Here is a 14,701-nt window from a genome sequence, read left to right as displayed (position 1 = left end):
ATTTAGGCTTCCCAAAGTGCTGGGATTACAGGCGTGAGCCACTGCTCCTGGCCTAGTTTATGACAGTGTTTTTATTTCCAAGCAAAACCCTTTCTTCGTTGATTATACAATGCCTTTGAAAAGTATACATTGTGATTGGGTCCAAACTAATGACCTTTAACTGCTGTTTTAAGAAATGTTTTATCATTACTTTTAAGTCCATGCCATAAAATAAGATTAATGAACCGTGAGAGCTAGATTAATGGAAGAAAATTCCAAATCTTGGTAGGATCCACATTGCTTTCTCCAGATTTCTGCTATCCTGGCACTATTATCATTTCAGGCCAGATGATTATTTATTATTGGTTGTTTTGCCCAAGTAAGGGGAGTGCTAGAAATGTGTATAAAATATTTATCTTTTCCCAAAGGTTTTAGTCGGTGGGGTTTGTGTATATTATGTCTGAATTTTCTGTGGGTTCTATGGTAAGGCACCTCTGTTGACATTTTGGCTTCTTAAAAGTTAGGATGTTCAAGTCAGCAGGTTAATTATTTGAGAATTTAGAGTAAGAATGAGGGCACCTGGGACCCGCTGTCAGCTTTGCCCTCTCTAGAATTCCCTTATTCAAGAATCTTCTGGCTGGGCGCTGTGGCTCACACCTGTTAATCCCAGGACTTTGGGAGGCCAAGGCAGGTGGATCACCTGAGGTCAAGAGTTTAAGACCAGCCTGGCCAACATTGTGAACCCTGTCTCTACTAAAAATACAAAAATTAGCGGGCCTGGTGGTGTGTGCATTTAGTCCCAGCTACTCAGGAGGCTGAGGAAGGAGAATCCCTTGAGCCCAGAGGCAGAAATTGCAGTGAGCTGAGATCTTGCCACTGTATTCCAGCCTGGAGGACAGCGAAGATTCGTTTCAAAATAAAAAAGAAAAGAATCTTCAGGGGCCGTTGCCCTTCCAATAAAACCCATGCTCCTCACCATGTATAGGCCCCCTTGCTGTCCCTGATGTGTTTTCTGCCAGTCGTTCCCTCATAGGATTGATGGATGTTCCTGTCACACTGGACTTTCTGCTCCTTGAATGTGCCAAGTACTTTTCACCTCCAGGCCTTCGCATGTCCTGTTCCCTCGGACTTGAGTGCTCTTCACTCTTCTCCTCATGAAACGGACTCATTCTTCACTTTTTGGTTCTTATCTAAACATATGTTTGAGCCGGGCATGATGGCTCATGCCTGTAATCCCAGCACTTCAGGAGGCCGAGGCAGGAGGATCGCTTGAGGCCAGGAGTTCGGGACCAGGCTCAGCAACATGGAGAGATTTTGTTTCTACAAAATCTATAATAAATGAGAGAATGTTTTTTAACTACCCCAGCATTTTCATTAGCAAAATACACAAAACAAATATCCTTACTCTAGCCTTTATTCTCATGCTATTTGTGATACCTGACATTATATGGAAATAAAAGTAAACCTTTGAAATGGATGCTTTGATATAGGAGTCTTTGCTTCAATTTTTAGCAAGGATGCTTCCTCGAGGATCCTTCCTGGATGTCCCAAACTAGGTCGGTCTTTTATTTTTAATTTTTTTGAGACAGAGTCTTGCTCTGTGGTCTAAGCTGGAGTGCCGTGGCACGGTGCAGTCTCAGCTCATGGTACCTCCATGTCCTGGGCTCAGGTGATCCTCCTACCTCAGCCTCCCAAGTAGCTGGGACTACAGATGCACAGCACCATTGCCTGGCTAGTTTTCTCTCTCTTTTTTTTTTTTTTTTTTTAAAGAGATGGGGTTTCTCTGTGTTGCCCAGGCTGGCTTTGAACTCCTGACCTCAAGCAGTTTGCCTGCCTTGGCCTCCCAAAGTGCTGAGATTACAGGCATGAGCCACTGCTCCTAGTCAAGTCAGACTTCTAAAAATTGTCATATATCTCGTTCTCTTAGCATCCACAGTAACTGTAATCAAGCAGCTTTTGGCCATGTAGGTGCTTCCACTCTTTGGAAGTGGGGGTTTTGATCGCCGCTGTAGGCATTGAGTTAATAGCTAGCTACTAAATAAATAACTGTAATCTTATCAACGAGGATACCAGCTCTTTCACTCCTGATGTTGGAGTCAGCGATTCACGTGGTATGGGTTCTGAGCCCAGCCCTGGCATCTGTTGTCCTTCGTGACTCAGTTTCCCTCTTGCTAAAGCAATAGGTGTGATGAAAATGACTTGTGAAGTGAGGCCCTCGTAGCAGGTGGGTGGGCCAGCTGCTGTCTTGTTGATCACATCTGTCTGTGTGTCTGTCTCACCTCCTTCTCCATTTGCCACTTAGGGCTCGGTGGCCTATGTGCCACAGCAGGCCTGGATTCAGAATGATTCTCTCCAAGAAAACATCCTTTTTGGACGTCAGCTGGAGGAACCGTATTACAGGTCTGTGATACAGGCCTGTGCCCTCCTCCCAGACCTGGAAATCCTGCCCAGCGGGGATCGGACAGAGATTGGTGAGAAGGTCAGTATAGTTTTGCTGTTGGCCCCTGGATGAGTCAGCTGTTGCTGCCTAACAAACACTCTCACACTGTCAGTGGTCTGTGAGTCTACTGCAATCAGCTGAGCCCGCGGGGCTCAGCTGGGTGGCTCTGCTGAACTCTGCAGGCCAGCTGAGCTTGGGTCCAGGCTGTGGGTGTGGCTCAGGTCTGCCTTACAGAGCTTCTTGCTGGGGACTGGGGTGAGGGCTCAGCAGCTTTCCAAAGGGAGGCTCTTCTCATGGTGGCAGCAGAGGCCCAAGATAGGCCCCCAAAAAAGCATGCAATGTCCCTTAAAGTACACTGTCCTTTCCATTCGCAAAGCAAGTCACTTGGCCAAGCTTGAAGGGAAGGGACCAGGAAGGAAGTACATTCTACCTTTGTGGTCACATGACTGCAGAGTCACATGACAGAGGGCGTGCTGTTGAGGGGAGTGGTCAATGATTCAGATGTTCATAGTCCCTGTCAAGACAGCCGTAATACTGAAAATAGCACAATAGCTAACACTTAGCATTTTCTCTCTTTTCTTTGTTTTCTTTTCTTTTTTGAGGTGGAGTCTCACTCTGTTGCCCAGGCTGGAGTGCAGTGGCACACTCTCTGCTCACTGCAACCTCTGCCTCCCAGGTTCAAGCGATCCTCCTGCCTCAGCCTCCTGAGTAGCTGGGATTACCGGTGCACATCACCACACTCAGCTAATTTTTGTATTTTTAGTAGAGGCGGGATTTCATCATGTTGGCCAGGCTGGTCTCGAACTCCTGACCTTAAGTGATCTGCCGGCCTCGGCAAAGTTCTTCTTCTTTTTTTTTTTTTGAGATGGAGCCTCTCTCTGTCACCCAGGCTAGAGTGTAGTGGCACAATCTTGGCTCACTGCAACCTCCGCCTCCCGGGTTCAAGTGATTCTCCTGCCTCAGCCTCTTGAGTAGCTGGGACTACAGGCCCCTGCCACCATGCCTGGCTAATTTCTGTATTTTTAGTAGAGGTGGGATTTCACCGTGTTGGCCATGCTGATCGTGAACTCCTGGCCTCAGGTGATCTGCCCGCCTCTGTCTCAAAGTACTGGCATTACAGATGTTAGCCACCTCGCCCGGCCTATAACTTGAGTATTTTCAGTATGCCAGGAACTGTGCTAAACATTTCACACATAATTATTCCTCACAGCAAACCCATGGGTAGAATTTGTTGTTACACCTAGGTAATCATTGAGGAAAAGGAGGCACAGAGAGGCCAAGTGACTTGCCTGAGGCCACACAGCCACAGAACTGCAGAGAGCATGGTTCCTGGGTTCATGTTCTTTCCTGCTCATTTTGTCATCTCTAAAAGGGCCATTCTCTGTGCCTCTCACCACTGCAGACTCTCCCTCCTGCTGTGCTCCAGCCCCCAGGTTTTCCTGCTATTCCTCAGCAATCCCCAGCTCCTGCCCACCTCCACAGCTTGGTCTGAGCCTTCTGGGCCTGGGGTGCCCTCCCTTGCTGCTTGCCTGATCACTTTGCTTTCGCGCCCCATGGTGGTCGTCTGGTGTATCCCCTTTTGGAAGACCAAGAGTGCAAAATGCTGGCCCATTTCTATTTTTAGTTATAAGCCAGGGGCTCTGTCAGCTTTCTTACTTGGTGAATGATGTTTAAAAATTGAGGTAAGTCTGCAGCTCCTTGGAAATAAAAAACAAATTATTGACCGAGCACGGTAGCTCACGCCTATAATCCCGGCACTTTGGGTGACCAAGGTGGGAGGATTGCCTGAGGTCAGGAGTTTGAGCCCAGCCTGGGCAACATGGTGAAAACCCATCTCTACAAAAAATTGCCAGGCGTGGTGCTGTGCACCTGTGGTCCCAGCCGCTCAGGGCTGAGGTGAGAGGATTGTTTGAACCTGGGAGGTGGAGATTACAGTGAGCCGAGATTGTGCCACTGCACTCCATCCTGGGCGACAGAGCGAGTTTCTCAAAAAACAAAAAGAAGGCACCTGGCTGCCAGGGCCTTACCTCAGTGCATGGGAGCCAGGGCAGGTATCTCAGGAGGGGCTGGGCAGTAACCTGTGATTTCTAGCCAAATAGGGAAATGACGTTAGCTTATCTGTCATGGTTGGAGCTGACGCTGCTGCTGGTCCATGCATTGTCCTTCCTTCTGGTGACTGGGACGTGGGCTGGATTTCAGCATCACCAGGCTGGAACCTTGCTTCACCTATATGTGGTTTTGCCGGACAGTGACAGATCCAGAGTAAGCTGGCAAACACGGCACCTGTCACCAACAGCAGCAGTAGCATTAATATGCCCATGTCTACCAGTGCCTTCCATGAGACTAAGAAATCAGGGCCTTCCTGCTGGCCAACATGATTTGGTGCCATCAGCCAGCCTTCGCTAAGTGCTTGCCGTGTGCCCTGTGCCCTGCTCAGCACCTCACGGGAGACTCAAGTTTTCTCTTTTGCCCAGTTTACAGGTGGGGCTACACCCTGTGCCTGTGATCCCATCCTTGGTGGCGGTGGAGCTGGGGCCTGGCTCCAGGTTTGGGCAAGTGGCATGACCTCATGCCTTCAGCCTCAAACTCAGAGAAGAGGAGACGGGTGCAGCTCTGCAGGGCCTCCACCCTGGGCCTGCTGTGTCCTGAGCAGGCTCTATGCTTTTCTTTCTTTTTTAAAGAGACAGGGTCTCATTCTGTCGCCCAGGCTGGGGTACAGTGGCCCAGCCGTAGCTCATTGCAGCCTTGAACTCCTGGGCTCAAGCCATCTTCCCACTCAGACTCCTGAGTAGCTGGAACTATAGGCGCACACCACCAGGCTTGGCTAGTTTTTTCTTTTTCTTTGTTTTGTAGAGACAGGGTCTCCCTATGTTGCTCAGGCTGGTCTCAAACCCCTGGCCTCAAGCAATCCTTCCGCCTCGGCCTCCCAAAGTTCTGGGATCACACCACACTCAGCCTGCTTCTGCATTTCTTGAGTCTCAAGGTTTCCCAGGAAACCCACTCTTGTGCCATGTCTCTCCCCAGGGCGTGAACCTGTCTGGGGGCCAGAAGCAACGCGTGAGCCTGGCCCGGGCCGTGTACTGCAACGCTGACATTTACCTCTTCGATGATCCCCTCTCAGCAGTGGATGCCCACGTGGGAAAACATATCTTTGAAAATGTGATTGGCCCCAAGGGGATGCTGAAGAACAAGGTGCCTGCTGGCGGGGCGGGGCTTGGCGTCGGGCTGTCTCGTCCTTTGGTTAAGTTGGAACATGTCCCCTTTAGGAGTCCTTTACTTTCTCTGGCTTTCTTTGTGTTTAATTGGACTTTAAATAACACATTTCTCATGCTTCTCTTGGAAGCCTTCCTAAGACAGTCATCTTGTACTTACCTTTGTAGGGGTAAGTCTTCCACGCAGAGTTAAATTCATTGCCTCTGCATGGCCAAGGGAGGCCCTTCTTCCTGCTTAAGTCCCAGGGCTGGCTTCTCAGCAGGGAATCCCACCCCAAGACACTGCCTGTGACCTAGCAAGGCTGTGTTTTCTTACTTGCAGAGGTGGCTGTGGGTGGAGGGGTTGGAAAATTGCCACAGCACCTTAACATGATAGGAAATAGTTCCTATGTTCTTTTTATAGGGCAGTTGTGGTAATGGGCGCACACTGGCTCTTTTTTTTCTTCCCCTTATTTTATTTTACTTTTTTTTTTGAGGTGAAGTTTCACTCTTGTTGCCCAGGCTGGAGTGCGATGGAGTGATCTCAGCTCACTGCAACCTCCACCTCCAGGGTTCAAGCGATTCTCCTGCTTTGGCCTCCCTAGTAGGTGGAATTACAGGTGTGCACCACCACGCGTGGCTAACTTTTTGTATTTTTAGTAGAGTCGAGGTTTTACCATGTTGACCAGGCTGGTCTCAAACTCCTGACCTCAAGTGATCCGCCTGCCTCGGCCTCCCAAAGTGCTGAGGTGACAGGCGTGAACCACCACCAGGCCCAACTGTTTCCCCTGATTTTAAAACTAACTCATCCCCATAGGTGGGATATAGATTAAGAAAACATGAAAAGAAAATGGAAGCAGTTACATACATTCCACTGGTTAAGAAATTTTGTATTTCTTTCAAGTCTTTTTGCTCTGTGTATAAACTTTCTAAATAGGGTTATCTCATTACACGTATATATACAGGGAGCATCATGCTACGTGACCTCTTGTAAGCATTCCCATACATACCAGTAACATTCTGTGCAAACATATTTTAAAGTAGTAAAAAAACATTTTTTAAAATTACTAAGTAATACATGCCCATGGTAACAAAATTGAAAAGTACAAGAATATGGATATATTCTTACAATGTATGTGTGTATGTGTGTGTGTATGTATATAAAGTAAATAAAACTGGGCACAGTGAGTAATCCCAACACTTTTGGAGGCCTGGACCAGTGGATGACCTGAGGTCAGGAGTTCGAGACCAGCCTGGCCAACATGGTGAAACCCCGTCTCTACTAAAAATACAAAAATCAGCCGGGCATGGTGGCGCGTGCCTGTAATCCCAGCTGCTTGGGAAGCTGAGGCAGGAGAATCTCTTGAACCCGGGAGGTGGAGGTTGCAGTGATCTGAGATTGTGCCGCTGCACTCTAGCCTGGGCAACAGAGCGAGACCCCGTCTCAGAAAATATATATAAATAAAGTAAATAAAGTAGTCCCTCTTCATCCTGCATCCCTAATCTTTAATTCTTCTCTTAGACAGCAAGGGTTAGCAAATCTGGCCCACTGCCTGCTTTTTGTATGGCTCTTGAGCTAAGAATGATGTGTATATTTTTAAATAGACGAAATCTAAACAGGAAGAATATTTTGTGACATTTGAAAATCATATTAAATTTAAATATCAGTGTCCATAAATAAAACTTTATTGGAACATGGCCAATATATTTTTTTCTTTTTCTTTTTTTTCTGGAGCCAGGGTTTGGTCTGTTGTCCAGGCTGGAGTGCAGTGCCACAAGCATGGCGTGTCAGCCTCCAACTCCTGGGCTGAAGCAATCCTGCCTTCTGAGTAGCTCCTGGGACTACAGGCACGCACCACCATGGCTGGCTGATTTATTTTTATTTTTATATTTTTTGGTGGAGACACATCTCACTATGTTTCCCAGGCTGGTTTCATACTCTTGGCCTCAAAGGATCCTCCCGTTTTGGCCTCCCAAAGTGCTGGGATTACAGGTCTGAGCCACCGCATGTGTCCTGTTGTTTAAAGTGTCATCTACGGCTACTTGAACTCAGAGCTGAGTTGGTGGTGTGGCAACTGTAAGATCCGTAAAGCTGAACAAATTGACCGTTAGCTGTTTAAGGAAACATATACTGACTTTTATTAATAGTTTGATGAATGTCTTGCCAAACTTTCAGATCTTCTGATAAAATGTATTCATGTGCATATTTTGTAGTGGTTTTGGGGGTAGCTGACAGCGGGAGTTGTTTGAGAAAAAAATTAAGCCAAGATTGGGCACAGTGGCTCATGCCTGTAATCCAAGGTGGATAGATCGCTTGAGCTCAGGAGTTCAAGATAAGTCTGGGCAACACGATGAGACCCCCTGTCTCGATAAAAAATACAAAAGTTAGCTGGGCGTGTTGGCACATATCTGTGGTCCCAGATACTTGGGAGCCTGAGGCAGGAGAATTGCTTGAACCCAGGAAGTACAAGTTGCGGTGAGCTGAGATCTCACCACTGCACTCCAGCCTGGGTGACAGAGACCCTGTGTCAAAAAAAAAAAAAAAAAAAAAAAAAAAAAGAAGAAAAGAATTAAGCCATTGGGCCGGGTGCAGTGGCTCGCGCTTATAATCCTAGCACTTTGGGAGGCCGAGATGGGCGGATTGCCTGAGCTCAGGAGTTTGAGACCAGCCTGGGCAACATGGTGAAACCCCATCTCTACTAAAATGCAAAAAAAAAATCAGCCAGGTGTCATGGTGGGCGCCTGTAATCCCAGCTACGTGGGAGGCTAAGGCATGGGAATTGCTTGAACCTGGGAGGTAGAGGTTGCATTGATCCGAGACCATGTCACTGCACTCCAGCCTGGGCAGCAAACTGAAACTCTGTCTCCAAAAAAAAAAAAAAAAAACCATTGCATACAAACTGTTCTGCAGCGGCACCATCCTTTTATTCCTTAACACACTTGTATGGTTCCCTCCCTATCTGTTGTCATTCAGGTTTTTGTTAAAAAAAAACTTCCCTATCGCCTTTGTTAAAACTGTAAAACCCACACACTTGGTCCAGCCATTCCCCTTTTTTGCTGCGTTTTCGCCATTCAGCAAACACTATTTTACTAGTGTTCATTTCTCCTCCAGCCCTGGAATCTGGGGCAGAGGTCTTTGTTTCCTGCCACCTCCCCAGCTTTTAGCTCAGCACCTGCGGCGTGGCAGGCCCTTTGCACATGCACGTTAAAGGACGGTGTGCACAGGTTCAGCTGCTCCTGGATGCTGTTATCGCAGGTGCATGTCCCACCTGCAGACCTGAGTTCTGCCCGCCAGGTGTTCGTTGGCTCGTTCCTCCTTTAGTCTTCACTCTACCAAGCCAGGCAGTCTTGCACGTGTGCACTGATGTGGCCAGGTGTCCCCTTTACCCACAGACGCGGATCTTGGTCACACACGGCATGAGCTATTTGCCGCAGGTGGACGTCATCATCGTCATGAGTGGCGGCAAGATCTCTGAGATGGGCTCCTACCAGGAGCTGCTGGCCCGAGACGGCGCCTTCGCTGAGTTCCTGCGTACCTACGCCAGTGCAGAGCAGGAGCAGGACCCAGAGGACAATGGTAGGGGCAACCTCAGGGTTCCTCCCTCTTGGGGTATCTGGCGCCTTGAAGGGCCACACTGGCCTCTGTGAGGTTGCCACCAGCCACCCAGGGAAGGTGGCTCATCAGGGTATGAGGGTGGGAGCTGGATGGAGCCCCCTAAAGTACTAACTTGGAAAACCATCTTAGTCCCTGCAGCGCTGAATTGGGAGGGAGTCTCCATGCTTTATGGCCAGGGGATGGGAGTACCAGGCTTCAGCTTAGCTGACCTCAGGGCGGGATCTAGCGCCTTCCTGGAACATGACCTTGGGCCTGATGAGTTTCAGGGTCCTTATGGTAAAAATGGGAACGATGGTAATTAAAGTCCTAGCTCTCACGGCTGAGAGAAACTGAGGACACGCATGACACAAGAGATGTGACGGTTGTGAAGTGAAGCATGGAGTTAAGCTGGCAGGCTTGGGTTGGTGACGTCTGGGTTCAGTCCCTGGTCGCTCATCTCCCCAGCTGTGTGACCTCAGGCCTGCCCTTCAGATCCATCTGAGCTTCATTTCCCTCTCTCATAAAGCAGTTTAGCAGGGCCAGACATGGTAGTTCCCAACACTTGTAATCCCAATAGTTAGAGAGACTGAGGCAGGATGATCGCTCCAGCCCAGGAGTTTGAGACCGTCCTCCGTAGCATGGCGAAACCTCATCTCTACAAAAAATACAAAAAATTTGCCAGGCACTGTGGCTCACGCCTGTAATCTCAGCACTTCGGGAGGCCAAGGTGGGTGGATCATTTGAGGCCAGGAGTTCAAGACCAGCCTGGCCAACATACTGAAACCCCACCTCTACCAAAAAAAAAAAAAAAAAAAAAAAGGTTTCAGATACTATTAAGTGCTACGAAGGTGAAAAAAAATAAAAGGCAATGCCATGGGCTGAGGAGTGATGGGTGTCCTTGTGGCAATTCAGGCAGGGGATAGAGGAATCGCTCTCTGGGGAGGTTGCATCAGTGTGGGAGGGAGCCAGTAGGGAGAAGATCTGGGAACAGTGTTGTGGGCACAGGGAACAGCAAGTGCAAAGGCCTCAGGACCAGCATGAGCTCAATTTGTTTACCAAACAAAAAGGCTGGTGTGGCCTGACCATGGTGTGCCAGGACATGGGGGCAGCAGAAGAGGTCAGCACAGTGATCGTCCTACAGGGCCTTCCAGGTGAGTTTTGGTCTGACTGCCCTGGGAAGCCACTGAATGTCAGAGAGGCAAAGTGACCAGCCCCAGGATACACAGCATCTGCTGGCAGGGTCAGTTCTCAAGTTGGTCTCTGAGTTTCTCATCCTCTGCCTGGAGTGGGAGCTCCTTGTCTGCAGGGGTCCTAGTGGTCTCTAATAAATGCTTTCTTGAGATATAATTCACACACGTAGGCTGGGCGCAGCGGCTCATGCCTGTAATCCCAGCACTTTAGGAGGCCGATGCAGGTGGATCACCTGAGGTCAGAAGTTCGAGACCAGCCTGGCCAGCATGGAGAAACCCTATCTCTACTAAAAATACAAAAATTAGCCTGGCATGGTAGTGCATGCCTATAGGCCCAGCTACTAGGGAGCCTGAGGCAGGAGAATAGCTTGAACCCGGGAGGCGGAGGTTGCAGTGAGCCGAGATCGTGGCACTACACTCCAGCCTGGGTGACAGAGCAAGACTTAGTCTCAAAACAAAACAAAACTAAAAAAACCAAAAGCAAAACAAAACAAAATTCACACAACATACAGTTAACCCACTTAAATCACACAATCCAACCATCACCACAATCAAGGTTAGAACTTTTTTTTTAATTACCCCCCAAAAAAACCCCAATCCATCAGCCATGACTCCCTATTTTCCCCAGCATCCCCCAAGCCCGAGGTAACCACTAATCTACTTTCTGTCTCTAGATTTGCTTATTCTGGACATTTCATATAAATGGCATCACAATAGGTGGAATGTTGTGACTGGCGGCTTTTACACTTAACGTGATGTTTTCAAGGTTCAACTGAGTTGTAGCTTCATTTCCTTTTATTGTGGAATAATATGCCATTGTGCAGATAGACCACACACTGTGTTGATCTATTCACTGGTTGGTGGACATTCGGGTGACTTCCATTTCCTGACCCTTGTGAATACTGCTGTCATGAGCCCTGGTGATTTTAAAGGAAAAGTTGTTGGCCAGGCGTGGTGGCTTGTGCCTGTAATCCCAGCACTTTGGGAGGCCAAGGCGGATGGATCACTTGAGGTCAGGAGTTCAAGATCAGCCTGGCCAACATGGTAAAACCTCATCTCTACTAAAAATACAAAAATTAGCTGGGGTGGTGGTACACACCTGTAGTCCCGGCTATTCAGGAGGCTGAGGTCGGGGAACGGCTTGAGCCTGGGTGTTGGAGGCTGCTGTGAGCCAAGATCATGCCACTGCACTCCATCGGGCCTAGGTGACAGAGCAAGACCATGGCTCAAAAAAAAAAGTTGCATTTTTGTTTCTTGCCAGTGTGTGATAGCTGACATTCCCTTCAGCTTTTAAATTCTCTGATTAGATTGAATTTCTGCGTGTTCATTCCCTTGTGGTTGGGAAGTTGTGTCTTGAGTCTAGCCTGTTTCTTCTTGCTGCAGAATCCCCCTTCGTCTATCTCTTAGCTGGAGCAATGGGTTGTGGCAACTTCTTGGCGACTTTTTCACTGACCTGCTTGGCAGGCTACTTTTAGGTGAAAATACCCTTTGTGCTTTCTAATTGAAAATGTGTGGGTTTAGCTGAATCTTTTGCCCAGTGTGAGATCTCTCTCTCTACCCTTCCATCCAGGTGAGCAAAAAATGTCCTTAAACTCTGTTGGCCCCAGATAGTTTCCGGCCGCCACTTCCTTTCCCAGCTGCTAGAGTATCCAAGCAGTGTATACAGAACATGGGAGGCTGCCAGTTGCTTTATTATTTTTTGTGCACGTCAGCACTTAATTTGGCGATGCAAATGCCGCCCACCACCCTGGCACCTGGTTTGACCCCATTTCCCCAGTTTGACCTCCCCACCTCCTACCTTTGAGGATACATAGAAGTCCTTGGCAGTGGGTCTTACATCAAACTGGGGCACCCCCCTCCCCCACCACCCACCCTTTTCCGTTGCTCCGGAGGGGCCCTGGCTGTACAGTCTTGACATTAGGGAGCCTTAGCCAACTTGAAGTGCCGGTGACCTTGGGTTTGTTTAAACCACATTTTTGGCTCTTCCTAAAGGGGAACTTCTTTCCTTGTTGGGTTAGTCGGCTCTTTTTTTAGAACACCCAGTCTGAAGCGGGGGTGAGTGTTGGTATTTGGTTTGGGAGGGTCCTTGAGGGGAGATGGACAGGACCAAGGCTTGTGACGGGGGCGGTACCGACCTCTCTCCCGGGATACTCAGTTTACTGTTTTCTAAGATACATCTTTTTTACTGTTTCTCTCTCGCTCGCTCCTTTTTTTTTTTTTTTAACTTTTAATGGCATTCCTTTTGTTAGTTATTTATTCCCATGCCATAAGCTTTTATTTCTTCCATTTCTCCTGGGATATATTTTTCTTCCGTGCAGCCTCCCCTTCCAGTTTAGGAACAGTTTGTTCCCTTTCAGGCAGTATCATCTGGATGTGGCAGGGTGAGCTCACGTATGGGTTAATCCAACCGACGCTGAGTTCTGTAGGTCCGGCGGCACATCTTAGGTGCTTTGTTCAGTTGGATATGCTGAAAGACCAGAGAATCTGCATCTCAGCCCTTAAGTTCAGCATGACTGTATTTTTAAGCATGTGCAGCAAAAATTCAGCACTGTTTTTGGGCCACCGACCTTGTGGCCAGCCCTACTCCTTGGCCTGGGCACACCTGCCACCTCCACCATTGTAACGTCAAAATGGTACACGTTGTTTCTGTAAAGTGGCATCTTTTTGATATTTCATGGCTTTTTGTATATGCATGCCCTTGATAGCCTGGGCAGTTTCAGTTTTCTTTTTTTTTTTTTTTGAGACAGAGTCTCACTCTGTTGCCCAGGCTGGAGTGCAGTGGCATGATCTTGGCTCACTGCAACCTCCGCCTCCCAGGTTCAAGAAATTCTTGTGCCTCAGCTTTTCGAGTAGCTGGAATTACAGGCATATGCCACCATGCCCGGTTAATTTTTGTGTTTTTACTAGAGGCAGGGTTTCACCATGTTGACCAGGCTGGTCTCTAACTCCTGGCCTCAAGGGATCCTCCTGCCTCAGCCTCCCAAAATGTTGGGATTACAGGCATGAGCCACCATGTCCGGTCTCACAAGTGTTCTTAAAGTGAACACAAAGATTTGAACCTCTTAATTTGCATGGTTCTGTGGGGTTTTCTGGATCGAGTGAATAGTGAACCATTTTCACATATTACCTCAGGCCCCCTAAGGGAAAAAAATTTTAAGGGATTTAAAAAAATGGCTCATTAACCTTCATACCTGAAAGGTAAAACTCATCTTTATGACTCTGATTTCTTTCTTAGGAACCTAATACCTAGAGCAGTAGTTTTCCATGGGGGGCAAATTGCCCCCACCGTGCCCCCAACCCTCAGGACAATTGGCAGTGTTTGGAGACATGTTTGGATGTCACAACTGTAGTGAGGTTTGCCCCTGGCAGGCAACCAGGGTAGAGGCCAGCGATGTCACTAAACATCCTACGACATTCAAGACTAATTCCCCCTTACCCTGCCCCCCATGACAGAGAATCCCCTGGCCAGGACATCCAAAGCACCAAGAGCAAGAAGCCCTGTATGCTCCGACTTCACACTGCTGACTTCTTCCCTCGTCCTCTTGGGAGAAGGACCTTTATTCCAACAATGTGGCCATTTTTCTCTTTTAAAATTTTTTATTTATTTATTTATTTATTTTGTGGAAATGGGATATCACTCTGTTGCCAAGGCTGGTCTCGAACTCCTGGGCTCAAGCGATCCTCCCACCTGGACCTCCCAAAATGCTAGAACTATAAGCATGAGTCACGGCACCTGGCATGTGGCCATTTTCAACACCTTGCTTGAACCATCTGTTAACCTCATGGCAAATATTTTCCCTCTTAAGTATTTACTGAGTTTTCTTAATGATTATAAAAGCAACGTGTGCTCATGATAGACATTTGTAAACTACAGAAGAGTACAAAGAATCAGGAAAAAGCCGGTCATGGTGGCTCATATCTTTAATGCCAGGACTTTGGGAGGCCGGGGTAGGCAGATCACCTGAGGTCCGGAGTTCGAGACCAGCCTGGCCAATATGGTGAAACCCCATCTCTACTAAAAATACAAAAAGGTCGGGAGGCTGAGGCAGGACGGTGGCGTGAACCCAAGGGGCGGAGCTTGCAGTGACCCGAGATCACGTCACTGCACTCCAGACTGGGTGACTTCGTCTCAAAAAAAACCGAAAAACAAAAATATTAGCTGGGTGTGGTGGCGGGTGCCTATAATCCTGGCTACTCAGGAGGCTGAGTCAGGAGAATCGCTTGAACCCGGGAGGCAGAAGTTACAGTGAGCCAAGATTGTGCCACTGCACTCTAGCTTGGGTAGCAGAACGAGACTCTGTCTCAA

At 48.2% G+C, this 14,701-nt stretch overlaps 1 protein-coding gene across 3 annotated transcripts in view; it reads left to right on the top strand.

The window, feature by feature from the left end:
- The window catches only part of ABCC1 (ATP binding cassette subfamily C member 1 (ABCC1 blood group)), a 195,477-nt gene that overhangs the window by 134,311 nt on the left and 46,465 nt on the right, over window positions 1-14,701 (top strand). For all 3 annotated transcript variants that reach the window (XM_017871711.1, XM_017871712.1, XM_017871713.1), the window contains 3 exons: window positions 2,282-2,458; window positions 5,444-5,611; window positions 9,004-9,187. In XM_017871711.1, the coding sequence (XP_017727200.1) occupies window positions 2,282-2,458; window positions 5,444-5,611; window positions 9,004-9,187 (529 nt within the window). The remainder of the gene's footprint in view (window positions 1-2,281; window positions 2,459-5,443; window positions 5,612-9,003; window positions 9,188-14,701) is intronic.

Source organism: Rhinopithecus bieti, unplaced genomic scaffold (genome assembly GCF_001698545.2).
Source record: "Rhinopithecus bieti isolate Rb0 unplaced genomic scaffold, ASM169854v2 scaffold_6876, whole genome shotgun sequence".
Lineage (NCBI taxonomy): Eukaryota > Metazoa > Chordata > Mammalia > Primates > Cercopithecidae > Rhinopithecus > Rhinopithecus bieti.
This window is presented reverse-complemented; position numbering and strand designations above follow the sequence as displayed.